The 16,057-nt window shown below is 37.2% G+C and overlaps 1 protein-coding gene across 6 annotated transcripts in view; it reads right to left on the bottom strand.

Annotated features, from left to right (window-relative positions):
* LOC149623486 (protein slit-like) overlaps positions 1-16,057 on the bottom strand; it is a 327,465-nt gene that overhangs the window by 34,860 nt on the left and 276,548 nt on the right. For 5 of the 6 annotated variants that reach the window (XM_089852459.1, XM_089852458.1, XM_089852457.1 and 2 more), the window contains 4 exons: positions 14,038-14,109; positions 13,579-13,650; positions 11,008-11,171; positions 3,265-3,409 (listed from right to left, as the gene is read on the bottom strand). In XM_089852459.1, coding sequence (XP_089708585.1) covers positions 3,265-3,409; positions 11,008-11,171; positions 13,579-13,650; positions 14,038-14,109 — 453 coding nt within the window. Of the gene's footprint in view, positions 1-3,264; positions 3,410-11,002; positions 11,172-13,578; positions 13,651-14,037; positions 14,110-16,057 lie in introns of those variants that run through there. The other variant, XM_089852460.1, reaches the window with a different exon arrangement.

Genomic DNA, 16,057 nt, shown 5'->3' with positions numbered 1-16,057 from the left:
TCCCTGAGTTTTAAAGGTTTTTTTCCCGTATATTTCCCTGAGTTTTCCAGGTTTTTCCCATATATGGAGTAATAACAACGGGGTGGTTTTTTTATAGTTGAAGCACCCCTTCAGAGCAAACTTACGCAAAGCTCACAAACTTCCCTGATTGCCCAGAATTTTACAAAAAAAATTTGTCAACTATTTATTTCCCTGAGTTATCTAGGTTTGTATAAACCCGGCAATATTTACAACTTTTGATAAATTAAAGTATACCAAACAAGAATGTCTGAAAAATTTGAATATGTAAGATTTTTCTTAAAAATCTCTTTAAAGTATTGATTAGATACATGCTGTTAAAAGAGAAACATAAAGCCATTATTTACATTCCAAGGAAGCTTTTAGAGACTCTGACCAAAGGGTATGTATCGTTTCCGGTACTGGCTTTACATCGGCAAAGTTGTGGATGTGTTTACATCCAAGAGATGCATTCCCGCAGTTCCCTTAATATCTTTCAAGGTATCTCCTTAACTAATTTTAAAGCAGTTTCAGATTTAACTATCGCGGGAGTCGAACACGGGGCAGATTTCCCATAGAGAATACGGCTTATCAATTATTCTCAAGTTTCGCGTGGGGGACATACACAAAATGTAAAGCGATCGAATGTAGTGGGAGTAAGCCTAATACATAGCTGAGGGAAGTTCTAAAACGACAACATATTGACAATACGACAGAAGCTGCAGCAGTTCTTTTTCTTGCTACAACATTGTCATTGATTATCGGTTTTTCGATGGCAAGAGTTTTGGCTCTGGACGCGAGTCCCAATATGAATATGGCCTAGCTGCAAAGACAACATTTTCGGGTTCCTATTTTTCCCCGATCGAGAGAGAGTGGTCCCGCGGGTAATTTAAAAGTCATTAAGCTAAAGCGCTCCAGAATATATATACTCCCATGACATGAATTTAAGTACATGTTCAACTATTCTTTATCGACGGTCGCCTATCACGTACGTTTTTCATTTAAATAATTCTATGTAGGTACACGGAAATATAGGCAATGGCTTGTGTGTTGTTTATTACCGCCGGTTAAGTATAACAACTTCGAACTCAACTTCTCGAAACGCTAATGATGGATAAAGTTTCAACTTTCATCAGTTATAGGACTAGTGTTTTTAAGGGTATATAATTTTTCTGAACTTTCCTGCCATAATGACGCGTCTTTCTATATGATAAATGAACCTATTCCAATGGCTATATCGGCCTATTGAACTTGATTAAATCTTAGTCCGGCATACTTTAAATTAATATGAGTGTGAAATTATTCCATAAAAACAGAGATTAAACTGTTGGAATCAATGTTTGGTAAAAGCATCGTGAACCAATGGTAAGTGAAGTGTTAGAATAGTTAAATGCAGGGAATAATACAACTCAATACTAAGTCAGATATCTTTCAGTATTAACACTGGCAAAGCTGGAGAACCAAGAACGATCGAGAGACACGTGCATAATTGAATATACAGTTGTATAATAACACGTCCTGTAAATATTTCTGAAAACGTCTGCTAAATTCTAATTTCATTTTAAGACCATGCATTTTGAAGCGATAAGAATACCAAAAAAGAGAGTCCAAAAGTGTCAGCCGAAGCTTAACACGATTCGCGACAAAAAGCGTAAATCAAATCCGGTATAAATGCGAAAATAATATCACAGCAGCTTTGAGCCGCTGCACGTCTTGACGTTCTCGAGCAACAGCAGAGAGACTCTACATGTGGGGAACACTATTTCAAAGAAAAAGAATAGGGTGCAAGACCCTTCAGTGTGTTCCGTGGGAAAACAAAGCGTTATTGGAGAAGTAAATAACAAACAAAGATCATGAAACATTTTATCTGACTGATTCTCAAAACAATGCGCGTAACAGGGGAACGACAGTGTAATACAATTTTTGAGAACTGAGGTTTACACACATTTTGCCTATTACCGAGCTCCCCTTATGGAGTTTCCCTGGAAAGACCAAGTGAGGAATCTTTCTCTCTCATCCACAAAAACCCGAGGGAAAGTGAGAGAAAAAAGACCAGAAAATATCCGTTTTTCAAAAGAAACATTTGCATTTTTGTGGAAATCGCAAAATCAACACAAAAATTCACGCTATTCAAATCTCGAATTACCACGCGACGAGTGGAAGGAAGCTTCCTTTAAAAAATTCCTTTCTCAACTTTGTACTATTTGAAAGCTTTCACCCCTTTTTTTCCTTTAGGGGATTATAAACGAAAGAACGAGATGATGGTATGGATACATTGGCTCCCCAGAAAAGTATCTTTCCTTTTAAAACGCTAATGCCCACACTGAAAGTCAAATATACTTTGTTAAAGTCAAAGTTTAGCTTTTAAAAGAAATATGATATAGCATATTCTATGGAAAATATTGGGAAAAATGTTTAGACACGACCGCGGGGCCAGAGGTGACAAAAGAAAGAGTAAATTAACATGGAGGTGAAGTCAATTTAGCTTTTGATTCAAATTACACAAATTGACACTAAATATTTGAAGTCAATGTATGGGTGACGTACTCTTAGGTGACAGCGATTTCAAGTATATCTCTGTTTTGGTCTCTCTAACTTCAACGTATAGATTGATCTACAGGACACAAAAGAGACCCTTACACCCCCATCCAGCATGTTTACAATTCCTCATTGCCGTTTCCGTTTCAGTAAGGGTGTTCTGTTCGAGAATAAGAATCTGGGAACCTACTCGGTCCCTCGTCACATTGTCAAAATAATACAAGGGCCAAGAAGATGGTGGAAGCCCCCCTCCCTATACGGATAAAAATCCGAGCCCCAATTTCACTTCAACTTCCGCTTCCGCTTTGTAGGAGTACGGGGAGTTGTCCGGAAATGACCATGAACAAAAAATAACGCCAAGGGGAAGGGAAACTTCCGGTATATAGACTGGATTGTTGAAAGATTCTTCGAGTTAAAGAGTTTCTAGCGGAGCTAGAGGGAAACGTACCGACAACAATATGGGTTTATAATTTGCAACAGCTTTTGCTGTTAAGGGGTATTTTGGAGTCACTTTCCAAGCAGAATTTGCAACATAAGCTTTATGGAAGTGTACTCGAATTTTACAAGTATGAAGGGTCAAAGTTCACTAAGGAAAGTTTTTAAAGTCTATAGGTGACAGCTCCTTTAACGATACGCAGACTGACTGATAATTTGAAAATACGTCCCACAAATAAATCTCGAACAAGATTTTCAAATAATAAAATGATAAATGAAAACTTGGTGACTTACAATTCCGTAATTGTTTCCGGTATATGATCTGGAATTTTCGTTAGGCCTTTGTCTCTGCAATCAACGACGCCCTCGTAACAAGAACAAGGGTAAGGACAGACTGGTTCCATCTGGCACGCATCTTGTTGATTAATCTCTTCGACTCCTGTAGACGAATAAAAAACAAGAAGAAGAAAATTCAATTACTTATCGTTAAAGTTTCCCCAAACTACTCTAAAACAACAAAAAGAAAATTCGAACGAAAATTAAGAGTGGCGCAGCGACGAAAAGAGCCAGTCGTAAAACGTTACCAAATTAACAATAGATTGTCGAATTAATGAATCCGAAAACTATAGATGAAAGAGAAAAGATTCCCTGGGCCTAACGTCCGCGTGGACGATAAAAATCGGCTCGCGAAATTCAATTAATAGAGAGGAGAGAGAGAGAGGACGTTAATTACATCGCGCGTGAATCGACCACGTTGCCGGCAACAACGAAAAAGAGTTAAGGCGCTTGACAATAGCTTAAGCCCAGCTCTTTAAAATCATTTTCACACAGCCAAAACCCCGATAACAATTTTCGGTTACACCGACTAAAAACAATAAAATTCATTCCCCCAGTGGATGGTAGAGAAGGGGATATTTTCTACTAAAGGAACGAAAATTTTCACGTTGACTAGATTAAAAGTGCAGCCTCCTTCCGATTAACTTACGTCGGCCATCTACATAATTTTAAAGGCGTAGTGGCAAGCAATGTTTAAATGAAGGTAAATTGTGCCATCTACGAGTATTATAAGTTTATAAGATATGTTCCATAAGCATGACACTACCTATACTTCGTAATGCTAGAGACTTACTGAAAGCTAGTTCGGGAACGACGCCAGAATTGACTACAGTCTGTTTTGCAGCTATCGTCTTCCTATTTAGCCTGTTCTAAGCCTTTGACAGCGCCTCACCAGGCGTCGCTTTACGAGAATATATGATCTTTCACCTACTTCACTTTATGACAAGATCTCAGTAAGCGGTGACAAACTTATGGAACATATCTTATAAACTTATGGAGTATCTACGGGACCGTATGAAGACACCTCATTAGTAGGAGAAATGCCAGCTGAAGAATAAAATGAGTCAAATGACCCCGTGTCACCATCACTTTAGCCAATTCAAATCATTTTCTTCTCGCGATCACGCCTGATGCCCAGGTAATCGCATTAACGGCTTTGAGTGCAACGGTCCGACAAAGCTTTCTCTCTCTACCGGTTGAAGAGCTAAGTATAAAACTGTTTCCAACGCTACAGTTCATCGCCAAGGTCCAGAACAGATTGGCCACCAGGTAAACGCGACGTTGTATACCGCCCAACTTTACTAAATTCTTAACACACAGCGGAAGGGAAGGTTGTTAGGCAAATCCTCCAATTAGAGGCGCGAGTTACTACGATTTGGCTTCAAGAAGTAGCTAAAACGGTTACCGGCAATTTTCGAAAGCCCCCCCCCCCTTTTACTTAAAAGCGAAATTTTACACTTCAAAGGATAAATTTGCCAGACATCGAAAGGTTAAAGCGTCCGCCAGCTAAAGCATTATATAGGTCTATAATTTTGAAAACTATAGTTTTATGAAAGTTAATATAATCAAAATAGTTGAGACACTAGGGGATGTAGTGGTATAAATCAGCCTTGTTTTCGTTTTATATGTCTACTGCTTGTTAAAATATTACAGATACTCTCAGAAATTGCAATAAATTAACATGTATCGCAATAAATGTTTCATACATATTAAGCCATTCCACGTGGGGAATTTGAATTTTAGAAGAATGATGATGAGATCCATTTTTGTTGCCACAAAATGTAAATAGAAATTTCAATTTCCTCTACATATGCAAATTCAAACTTATTGCTGAAACAGGGAGTAAAGAACAATAATACTGTATGATTTGACGAAAATTAACCAATTCCTTTTGCTATAGCTTCTTTCTTACACCTTGGAGAAATTTCAAAGGATGCTTCCGCGGTTAAGACGAGAATACTTTAGCTTATTTCTCCTTCCTAATTCACTCTGGTTTTATTATGTAAAGAGTTAACACCAAACGCTCAAGCTCATATAAGTCTGTACCATAAAAAATCTCTGTTGGGAAAAACAGTACGCAGACTTCAATGCCCAGAAGGTGCCCAAAAAATCTGTGAACAAAAACCTTAAATTGTACACAGACCTTGGGTATATCAGTCGTAAAAGTTCGAAGTCAATGTGACCAATAGCTTAGAGACCCTACTACCGCCGTTACCCGAACCCTAGGTGATATTGCGTCCAGATATAGACCAAAAACGCCAGGGATTCTAGACTATCAGGAGGCCACCCTCGAATCATCACTCGTGGGTGCAGTTGTAAAAGAAGAGACCAGGCTCGAACCCGAGGGCAAAGGGGGCCATGTACAATGAAAACACACCGTGCTATATAGCTCTATTATTATATTATGAACCATGCGGGTACCGACAAACCTCCAGGGGAATGAAGGACCAGGGTTTTTTTTTTATCCTTAGGGCCCACGTTTAGCTCACACAAAAATAGACCTACCCTAACGTAGATTCACCCGAAATTACTAAATACTACGTAATTTAGTTCCATTTAACCTATTACGCAACATAATTACTTGCGAAAGTATAAAAGCGAGTGGAATAATAGACAAAATTTCTGCTAATCTAACTTCACGTTAATGTACTTTTTCTAAGGCTAAGCCTTGTAAAAATTTTGGAAGGCTTGAAAAAAGACACGCGTGTAGTTGGTTGGCACCTTGATACGACTGGATATTTGGCAGATATGCACTAGGAACAGTTTTCAACGTCTAGCTTATAAGTTTCGGACCTTTCAAAGGTGCTAAGAGTTTAAAAAGTAAGTGTGCGGGCCAGGATTCTAGGAGAGAGTTAATCCAGTTTGTTTGGTGTTACACCCCGCGTGAGGGTCTCGGGGTTAGTCCGAGGGCCAACTGGGGTTTGTCGAGGTTTAGTAAGATCCTATAGCTTGGTTAACGTCAACATAACCATACTTGATGTTGAGATACGTTAAGGACTGGCTTATTTGCAAGGCGTTCCTGGCAAGTTAAGTTGCGTCGGATTAGAGAAGTGATCTCGCGCTCGAGATAGGGTATATATGTTCAACGAATTGGATAATTCGGTGAATTGGGTGTTGAATGAAACCAGATGGACCGTAAAATGTATTACAATACAGTCATACGTTAGTTATATAACTTTCTAATTTGAAATTATTCGATACAATATTGTAATTGCGCCCGAGGCTAATCTGTATCCTAGTAGTATAGGACTTTCGTTGCTGTCCAGAGCCTTAATTAGTTTTATCATAAGTTTATAAAATATATTCCATAAGTTATACACTTCCTACACTTCGTAATGCTAGAGACTAACTGAGAGCTAGTTCGAGAACGACGCGAGAATTGAGTACACGCAGTTTTGCAGTCCATCTTCCTATTTAATATGTACTAAGCCTTTGACAGCGCCTCATCAGGCGTCGCTTTACCGGAATCTATGACCTAAGTGACAAGCTATCAGTAACCAGTGACAAACTGGTGGAACATATATTTTGAACTTCTGATTATATAAACTATGGACGACCCCATTCTCGGAACCGATAATTATTTTAACCAAAGAGCATAAGTCCATAACATATGTTCCATAAGTATTACACTACCTTTACTTCGTAAAAACTATGGAGACTTACTGAGATCTAGTTAGAGAACGACGCGAGAATAGACTACACCCGGTTTTGTAGTCCATCATCCTATTTAGTCTAGGTGTCGGTTTACTAGAATCTATGACGTTTCACCTAAGTCACTTCATGACAAGCTCTCAGAAATCAGTGACAAATTTATGGAAGATATCTTATGAACTTATGGTTTAATTTCCATTCTGATTTAATGTATTATTAGTTATTTGTTGTTGCGCTCCTCGTGGAGACCAGTCCTGTTGAAACACATAATAAACCAGCGTTTTATGTTTTTTAAATTTTGAAATTAAATTCAGTAGGCTTTATTTAATTGCGAGAAGAGAAACAAACCTATTAATGGAATACGCCTTCTCATTCTCTCAGTAAAAAGTCACGTGTTTCAACTTTCAGGGAGGTTAAAAGGGCGTGATTTTTGTTTTGTTAAGCTTAAAAATCCATTAAGGGATTAATGGGAAAACAGACGTTTTCGAAAGGCAAAAATATATATCCTTGTTTTTTTCAAAGAACATCCAAGTAAACGGTTCGACTTTTGCGGGAAAAGGAATCAAGCTGCGGATTCAGGCAAGGAGAAATGTATTAAACATAACACCCGGGTGGTCAAAAGTTGTCAGTTACAGAAATGGGAAAGAAAAAACAGTAAGGATTTTGTACCAAAAATCTTCGGCAGCAACTGTTTCTGGTTGGTAACTTGGTATTAAAGATTTTTGGTGGGAAATTACGATTAGAACGAAACAGATGAAACTGTCGTGCAAAGATCCGAAAATAAAAAGGAAACTAGATTTGACAATTCCGAGTTTGAAGAGCTTATTAGCTTTCGGAAAAGTAAATAAATCCGCAAGATGTACAAATATTATTTGAAATAAGATTATTTAAATATATAGTTTAGTCTGAAAGTTTAGCCACATGGACAAGAAAGGGAACGAAGTTAAGACACAACAAAAATGAGTTGACGAATTGACGTCACTATAAAGTTTAGACCGGTTCCTGTAAAACTTAAGAAGGAAAACTTTCTCAACTCCGAAAATATATACCAAGAAAAGAATTCCAGAGCTAAAAGCTAAAAAAGAAGCCAGGAATGATGAAAAGGTGCAGGCGGCGATGAGAAAAAGAAGAGCAAGATGATAGCATCTTTTTAGTGTACCATAGACAATCTCCCTCAAGGATAAAAGTACTGTTTTCCTTTAAGGTTTTTAACAAAAAGCTTTTGAGGTACTGTAAAGACAGGGAGTAAAGTTTAGTCATTTTCATCTAACTGATGGAATGGATAACGATCGGGGACCATCCCTAAATGCTCCGAAACTGAACATAAATAGAGCAGCATCTTCAAGAAAAGGCTTTTTCCCTTTGGCTGAATTTGATTAATGTCTATGATTGTTTTCTAATGCACGTAAAGGAACCTAAATTCAAAGATTTATAAACCGAGTTAAGAAATATCCCCCACGATGCACTTGTTTACGTGAGCATGAATGATTCTTGGCCCATGTTTGAATAAACGTGAACGACAAATTTTGGATGGCTTAACTAAAATGTAAATGTCAAAACAGAATTTTTCGGATACCATGCACGCTTTGAAAGCTTTTGGCGAAATAAGACCCAAAAATCTAAGATATATGATTCAAATTCTGTGTACAGTTGTAGGCATAAGTTCAGGAAGGGAAAAAAATCACAGGGCTGTCGTTTGAAAGGTGGACACGATAAAAATCTAAAATCGATGATTTTGAACCAAAAAATGTTACCCCTTTTACTACCAGCAAACTCGCGAAAGAACTCTGCCGCCGTTCAACATATAAAAAATTCTTTCTGGACGAATTTAAAGTTGAATAAATGAGAGCTTTGACGTAGCAACTTCTAAAAGAGCCGGGTAAAAGTAGCGTGGAACCTAACCAGGGCACTTCATTTATCAAGTCTGAATAAAAAGTGGGTTTTTGGAACCAGAAAGATTAACGGCAAGCAATGGTTTGAATAGACCAACCGCGTATAAGCTTGGTGCGCGAGTCGATATTGGTAGTTTTTCGGGGTTTATCTGCTTTTTAAGAACGATATTTAACGCGTGATCATTTATTAAAGCGTTGAACTAAGACATCCTTGGTTAGGACACTGTCTCATGGCTCGAAAATTATACATTCCATAAGTTTGACTGGTGCCAAACTCCGTGCAGTCAATTTGCACGTTGTTCTAGAGTTACTTTTCAGTAAGACTCTAGCGTTACATAGTGTCATACTTATTTGACGTTTCTCATAAACTTATGATGACATTTTAAAAACAAGCGTATTTTAAGAGCTAAGTAAATGGAACCTTCAAGTCAAATCTGAGAATGTTTAAATATAATGTAAACATCATTCTCCGTTTTAATTCGGTTGATTGGATCGTAACTCTTAAGTTTGTATAATCGTAAATTTCCAATTAAATTAAGCTTCCATTAGTAAGGAAAGGAAAAAACTAAAGGTCACTTTAACATGTATTAAAACCTTTTAGCGCATCGAATTTACGATATATTTGAGTTAGTTAATTATTTTAAAGTAAACTTGGTAATTAGGTTAAGTAAAGGGAAGATTACCATAAACACCCTGTTATTTATGCTATAGAACAGTGTTTTTCTTTTAACTTTTAGGAGATTTTGTTTCAAAAGTTATGTTCTCTTTAAGGTTTGGCTATTAAGGGAATAGTGATTTAAACCGTTTTTCCTACGATTGTAAATTCAAAAGACCCGCGGCTAACTAATAGATAAAAACAGTCCTAAATTTACAGTTGTTAAAATATTTGCTGATACAAATGTTCCCAGTTTTTCTCTGACAAAATTAAGTTCTCTAGTTTTTTCCTGAATCAAATATCTCAAATTCAGAGAAAATATAAGAAAACTTGGAGAGAAAAAAAATCATTTAATTATCATTCCAAGTCCTAATAAAAGCTAGGAACCGTGATGAAAAACCGGGGAAACCGTACACGCCCAAGTATCCAGTCCATGCAGCCACTAAGTTGATATTTCCGCATACTAACTTTCTTAATTAAGCAATTAAGAGCCCAAAAGAAAGAAACGAAAATAAAAAAAGATAAGAAATAATATCGATCGACAACGTCTAACTACCCGCTTTTAAAAACTCCTCGTTCCTTAATCTTTGAGAAAATTGAGCCAAGCTCGAGCCCACTACAACCTCCCCAGAGGAGTAAAAACGTGTGGGATCTATACCAAAGACAGTTAAACGTCTCACCAGGAGAAAACTAAGCTTCGCAGCCCTAAATATATCCCTACGTTCAGTCTGACGCATGCGCGAGAGATAACTTAAGAAGGGACCTCCCGCCTGCTTGTTAGATTTCCCGCAAGTAATTAATGGGATGCATCGAAAAACATTATTTTGCGTTTTGTCCTAGTATAAGGATTCTTAGTCTCTGATTTGCAGACTCCTATCGGGTGGTTGCATGTATGTTCTTTTAATCCTCGCGACATCAGCCCCCACGCGCCAAGATTAACGGTCCTGTTTCCTCGACTATTAATTCCAGGGTGTACTGGTCACCGAACGCGAGAAGAGAAGATGAAGGAACTTCTTATGTCAAGGAAGGAAGGAAAGGAAATGAAAGGAGAGGAAGCCGAGAGAACGAAGGGAGAGAGATGAGGAGAAGGGTCCAAAAAAGGATTAGAATGAGCTTATAGCAAAAAGCAAATAACAAGTTGCGGACCGGTTGGGTCTCAACTTGAGGATCAAATTGAGTGTTTGACCCCGAGGTAGGTTACCCGGGTACGTGGGCTTAAATTGGATACCACCACGAGAGTGACCCCTTTGAGCTACTGATAATCCCGAGGGAAACTTAATAACAGCAGCTGTCTGAGATTGGTCAGAGCTTCTTATAAGAATACTGCTGGTACATCAGGATGAATCTACAGATTACGCCGTAGATGGATTTAAGTTTGGGAAATTGCTATTCGAAGTTATAGTTAGGGAATTTTACCTGAAGTAAATACAATGAAGGCTGCCGTTTTGGTACTAGTATAACACACAATTAATGATGATAACAGAATAAAAACCAATACCTTACCGCTGCATTTGAAATCATTCTCGTCCAATTCAGCTATTTCCTTGTTGCGAAGGTAAAACGGAACTTGACACTTTGCGAACAGTCCCAGCCTGTTATTACCACGTAGCCAGCCAGCTAGCCACGACAATTGGCAGTTGCAATTAAACGGGTTGTCAGAAATCCTCCTGATATAAAGAAACAAGTATTTTTTAGTCTCCTCGCTTGTAGAAATCTCAATTTCTGAAATTCTGTATTAAAAACATGGGGTTATAAGTCTAAATTCGTCAAACAAATATAGCACCGGGCAACGTATAGTTCATCCCGAAACAGATCGACGAATTTATACAAACTCAATCCTTAATTAAACCCAAGACAATGCCCTTATTACGGCACGACACACACTGGAATTGAACCCAATATAAAAAACGAGACCAGTATAAAAAGGACACGCTAAACCTGGGCCACGAACATAAAAATCCACTTAGGGGTAAAGGAAGCAAAAAATAACTAGGAAAACGAAGGCGCAGTGAGGACTGCGAGGGAAAGTTAATACAGAAATCCTGAGAATTTCGTGCGACACTGAATCAAGGGTGTATACATTTAACTCAATAACTGCGTGCCTTATAAACTGATCATTAATTAACGGAAAAGTGTTGGGGCTGATAAGAAGCAATTCACCTTATTACCGATGAGTGTGCCAATGCTTGAAGAGTTGACTGACAAACCTAGGTCAAAATGATGCCACATCGTCTTCTTCAGAATCGAAACTATTCAAACGCTTCTACTTTTCACCATGAAGCAGACGACGCATCATTTCGACAGAGTGATTTGTCAGTTAAAAATAGTGCATTAAGCCTTGGCACACACATTGAGAATAAGGTGGGTATGTTTTTCCAAAATACCCAATTCTACGCACCACCCAGGAATTTCTCAAGGCCTATAATACGAGAAACGAAGGCACGGTAGTACGGTATTATTCTCCAGGGCATCTTATAGCGGGACCCTTAATTGGTCCATATTCCAATCCCACAAGCCAAACAAAGGCTAATAAAGCCATAGCGTCGATATAAAAATATATAAGACAAGCGATATAAAAAAACCTTCACCGCTTTGGTATGGGATCGAGACGAGGAAATTCAAGGTTCACGAAGAGAGGGGGACCTATTCCCTGAAGATTTCCTAAAACATTATTATTGGTACACATACTGAGCTATCAACATGTGACGGGTAGGGTCTCTATTGCCTTATCTAGATATGTGGGTAACGATGAAGAAGGGCCCAGTGAAGAGCTTTGTAAAGTTACACGAGGGCCTTAGCTGCTCGTGCAAGCCTGGCTCTACAATTACATAAATGTTCAGGGAGATAGCGGACATGATATTGAAGAACAAAGAGGTTTTTCAAATGAGGAGGTGAAATTTATTATTTTTCATTTCCTTTTCACGGAAAGAAACAATTTTTCATTTGAAAAACACAAAAGGACCATTTCATCTTAATGTTTGTAGTAGGTGAACTGGACTATTTTCGGGCGAAATAGCGTTTACCAACGTGCTATATAAGAAATTTATAGTTATAGGTTCGTAAAAATCGTGCTATAAACTAAAAATCTATCGTAAAACTTTTGAGACAAAATAACAAAAACAGTTCCCTATTTAAAATTCCGAAAAATTTGTTAAACCTTCCGATACTATAACACTAGGCTATATCCGTAACCAGATTTCTCTAGCCATGAATTTTCGCAGGGGAACACTATACGCAATTTTTACGACACATAAAATTCGCGTATATATTGAATCTCCACAGGTATATTGTCTATACTCCATGGCGGTAGCGAAAATTATAGTAAAAAGACAAGCGGTATATGACGGAGTAGGATGAGGCCGGAGGGGGGAGGGAGGGGGTAACGCGTGCAGAAAAGCGGCCCTCACGCGCCCTTAATTGCAAGCTAATTAGGAGGGAATAAAAAGATACGTGGGTAAAGTCAAAAGTATATCTGTAAGCTTAACTCGAGGGTCGGAGACTTTTAACGGGCAGTTGGGCGTGTTGCCTATAGATGTACCCAAGCATCAAGGACCTAAGGGTGCACGCCAAGATTACAGAAACAGATAAAAACAGAACTTCGTGGGTCGCTCGCTCGCATTTATCCGAATTGATGATGTACTGTTACTGTACCTCTAGATATTTCAATTTTATATTTTATCGTAATTTGGTTCGCTCTACTTATTAAGCCATGATAAAAGCAAAGCGTGATTCAGGGTTCATAAACGACATTTCCCAAACCAATTTCACTGATATAGAAGTTAATTGGAGTTGATAATTGAGACAGCGTGTTTTATTATTGAAATATTATCCTAAAATAACAGAGTCCATTGTTGTTATTGAATGTTTCAATACAAGATGTCCTACTTTTCATAGACACGTCTGAAGGTATATCAAAACAAACAATGAATAAATAATTTTAACGTAAACATACGGGTCTTGAGAAATTCGTAAGGTTTAGGTTAGGTGGAAAGTATTTGGGGATATTAATTGTTTATTCCTACAACCAACGAGTTTAAAGCAATTCAAAAAAACATTTTCGTAAACATTACTTACAAAACTCGAAGTTTCTTCATGTTTTCAAAGAGATCCTTGCCCAACGTCGTCAAATTATTCTTGTTTAACGTTCTGTATGACAAAAATTAAGCCAAACGAATAGAAACATCAGTACAAATTACAGAAATCACAAAAATTGATAGAAATAGTTTTTGACTAGAAAAAAAATAAAAAATATTACAAAATTGTCCCAAAGTTAGATTTTCGAATAGACAGACTGAGATTGAATCCGAAATTCTTTTATGATAATTTTTTCCAAATTGAATGCAAGGAATGCCTAGGAGACTTCCCCTTTTTTTGTTTTGTACACCAAATTTTAGAAACTTTTTACCCTCTCTAATTTGACTCTCTAATCTCCTAATATTTCGTTTCACCCGGAGAGTGATTCAATTTAAATTCCATTTATTTGTATTTTTATTTTTACGCCTCAAGAATTGGAAACAACGAAAGAATACGTACAAAATCTCCATGTCTTTAAGTCCCTTGATAGAATCATCGTCTAAGCACGTTATCTCATTGTTGTCCATTTGTCTGGAATTAAATAAAAGAAGAAAAACAGGATTTTGGGTTAAAAATGCTGTTTAACAAATACTGTAAACTCGTACAATTGAAAAGGAAGATACACAAACGTGTTTCTAATTGCATTCAAAATATGGTAATTTTTTTTAAACAATGTTATGTTGTATAATTTGGATGTGATTTCATAATTTTATCTCAGATAGAAATGGTTTAATTTTAAATTCTTATTCTTTTAGTTAAGTCATTTCGTCTTATCATTAGGTGGTTCTGGTTTTGGAGAAAACATTAACTCTTCCACACCTACGGTTGATTCTATTTCAGCGTAGTCTAGGCTCTGTTAATCTCAATTAGCCTTTTCTTTTAATAATAAATCTAAATTAGTGACAAGGGGCGGACGCTAACGAGCCATATTGCCGACACATTGCGTAGCAGAAGCCCCCACAAAATTACAGGGAACAAGGGCGAGATATTAATCACATTCTACCGACCGATCATAAAGATTGAAATAAAAAAAGAACGAACGTTAGCAGACGCTGTTTCGGGTTTATAAAATACAGAAGACAAGCCAAGACGATGATTATTGTAAATGACATAAGATCATACATCATTTTCTGATAGCGAAATCGGATAAAATCTGATCTAACGCGATTTTAAATTGGAAAATATATATTTATACGATATGGCAGACTAGGTTACAAGTGTCTAAGTAATTTTTCACTAAGAATCAACCCTCTTTAAAGAGATGAATTCAACGAACGTCAAAATCGTAAAGAGAGACTGGAATACAAAAATTTATTAAATTTTTTTTGTATTTGCGGGTAAGCCAACAATCAGGAGATTTCCTAACCATGTTTTTCCTAAAGCCCCTGTAGAAGTGTTTACTCTGCCGCACTTCCTCGTTCAGGGTAAAGCAGGCGTAAAGGGGTTATTCCATATTCTATTAACTTACTGGTTGTATACAGGGTGTTTCTAATAAGTCTGCATTGTCTTTCCGTTTCTTCATTAAATTTAAGTGGTAATTAGTAAAACACTCCAATTTTAACTTGAAAACGGTGGCCCGAAAGACAAAATGGAGATAGAAGTTACATTTTCGACTCGAAAACGCACAAAGAACATCATCCCCCTTAATTTATGGTAGGCTCATCAGAAACACCCTGTATCTAAAAAGACTGATTTTGTTAAACTAGGAGCTTCCGGAGCGAGAGGCGGAAAGAAGACTATTTTATTTCAACTTCTCTTTAATTTTTTTATTAAAAAATTTCAAAGAATTTTGGGCTAACGTCATTTAATCCGTCTCAGTAAAATATAGTCTATATTGCTAAAGCTTTCAGTGGTTTTTTCGCCTTGAAATATTTCCTATCAAAAATTGTACATACCTAACCTTTTACCATAAGTTTAAAATATATCCCCCATAAGTTTGACACTTCTTAACAAAAGTGAAAAATAGATGGGGAAGAAAATAAAATAGGTAAGAAGTCTTCCATTATCACTGCCACGAGGATCTGAAACAAACTCTCTCAAAATATAAAATTTCAAACTTTCAGAGCACGTGTTATATACTTAGGCTTCCATACATGGAACTTTGTAACTGGTACGTCCGACTATAGCAATTTCGTCTTGATATTTATAAAACGCGAGGAAACAGAGCCCCTTTAGCTATATTGGTATTTTAAACCAGAGGTTCCAATGTCAAAAGCACTGAAGTTGGGCGTGGTACGTAATAAACTACGACAGGTGAAGGAGAGGATGAAAAAGTAAAAAAACTCGAGGCGAAATTTTCACGCAACAAACAACCTCTTGTTCTTATAAACTTTAAATAAAAAAATATATATTGAAATAAAAAAATATCCTCATCTATAGGCCTAGGTCTAGCACGCATCGCATCAGAAATAAACAAAGAAGCCGTTTTGTATAACACCAAATTTTCAACCGCGTGTTAATGTTAAAACGAAAGACTTTT

The sequence above is a fragment of the Phalangium opilio genome, unplaced genomic scaffold (assembly GCF_054372755.1).
Source record: "Phalangium opilio isolate 3A_F unplaced genomic scaffold, DU_Popi_V2 ptg000113l_1, whole genome shotgun sequence".
Lineage (NCBI taxonomy): Eukaryota > Metazoa > Arthropoda > Arachnida > Opiliones > Phalangiidae > Phalangium > Phalangium opilio.
This window is presented reverse-complemented; position numbering and strand designations above follow the sequence as displayed.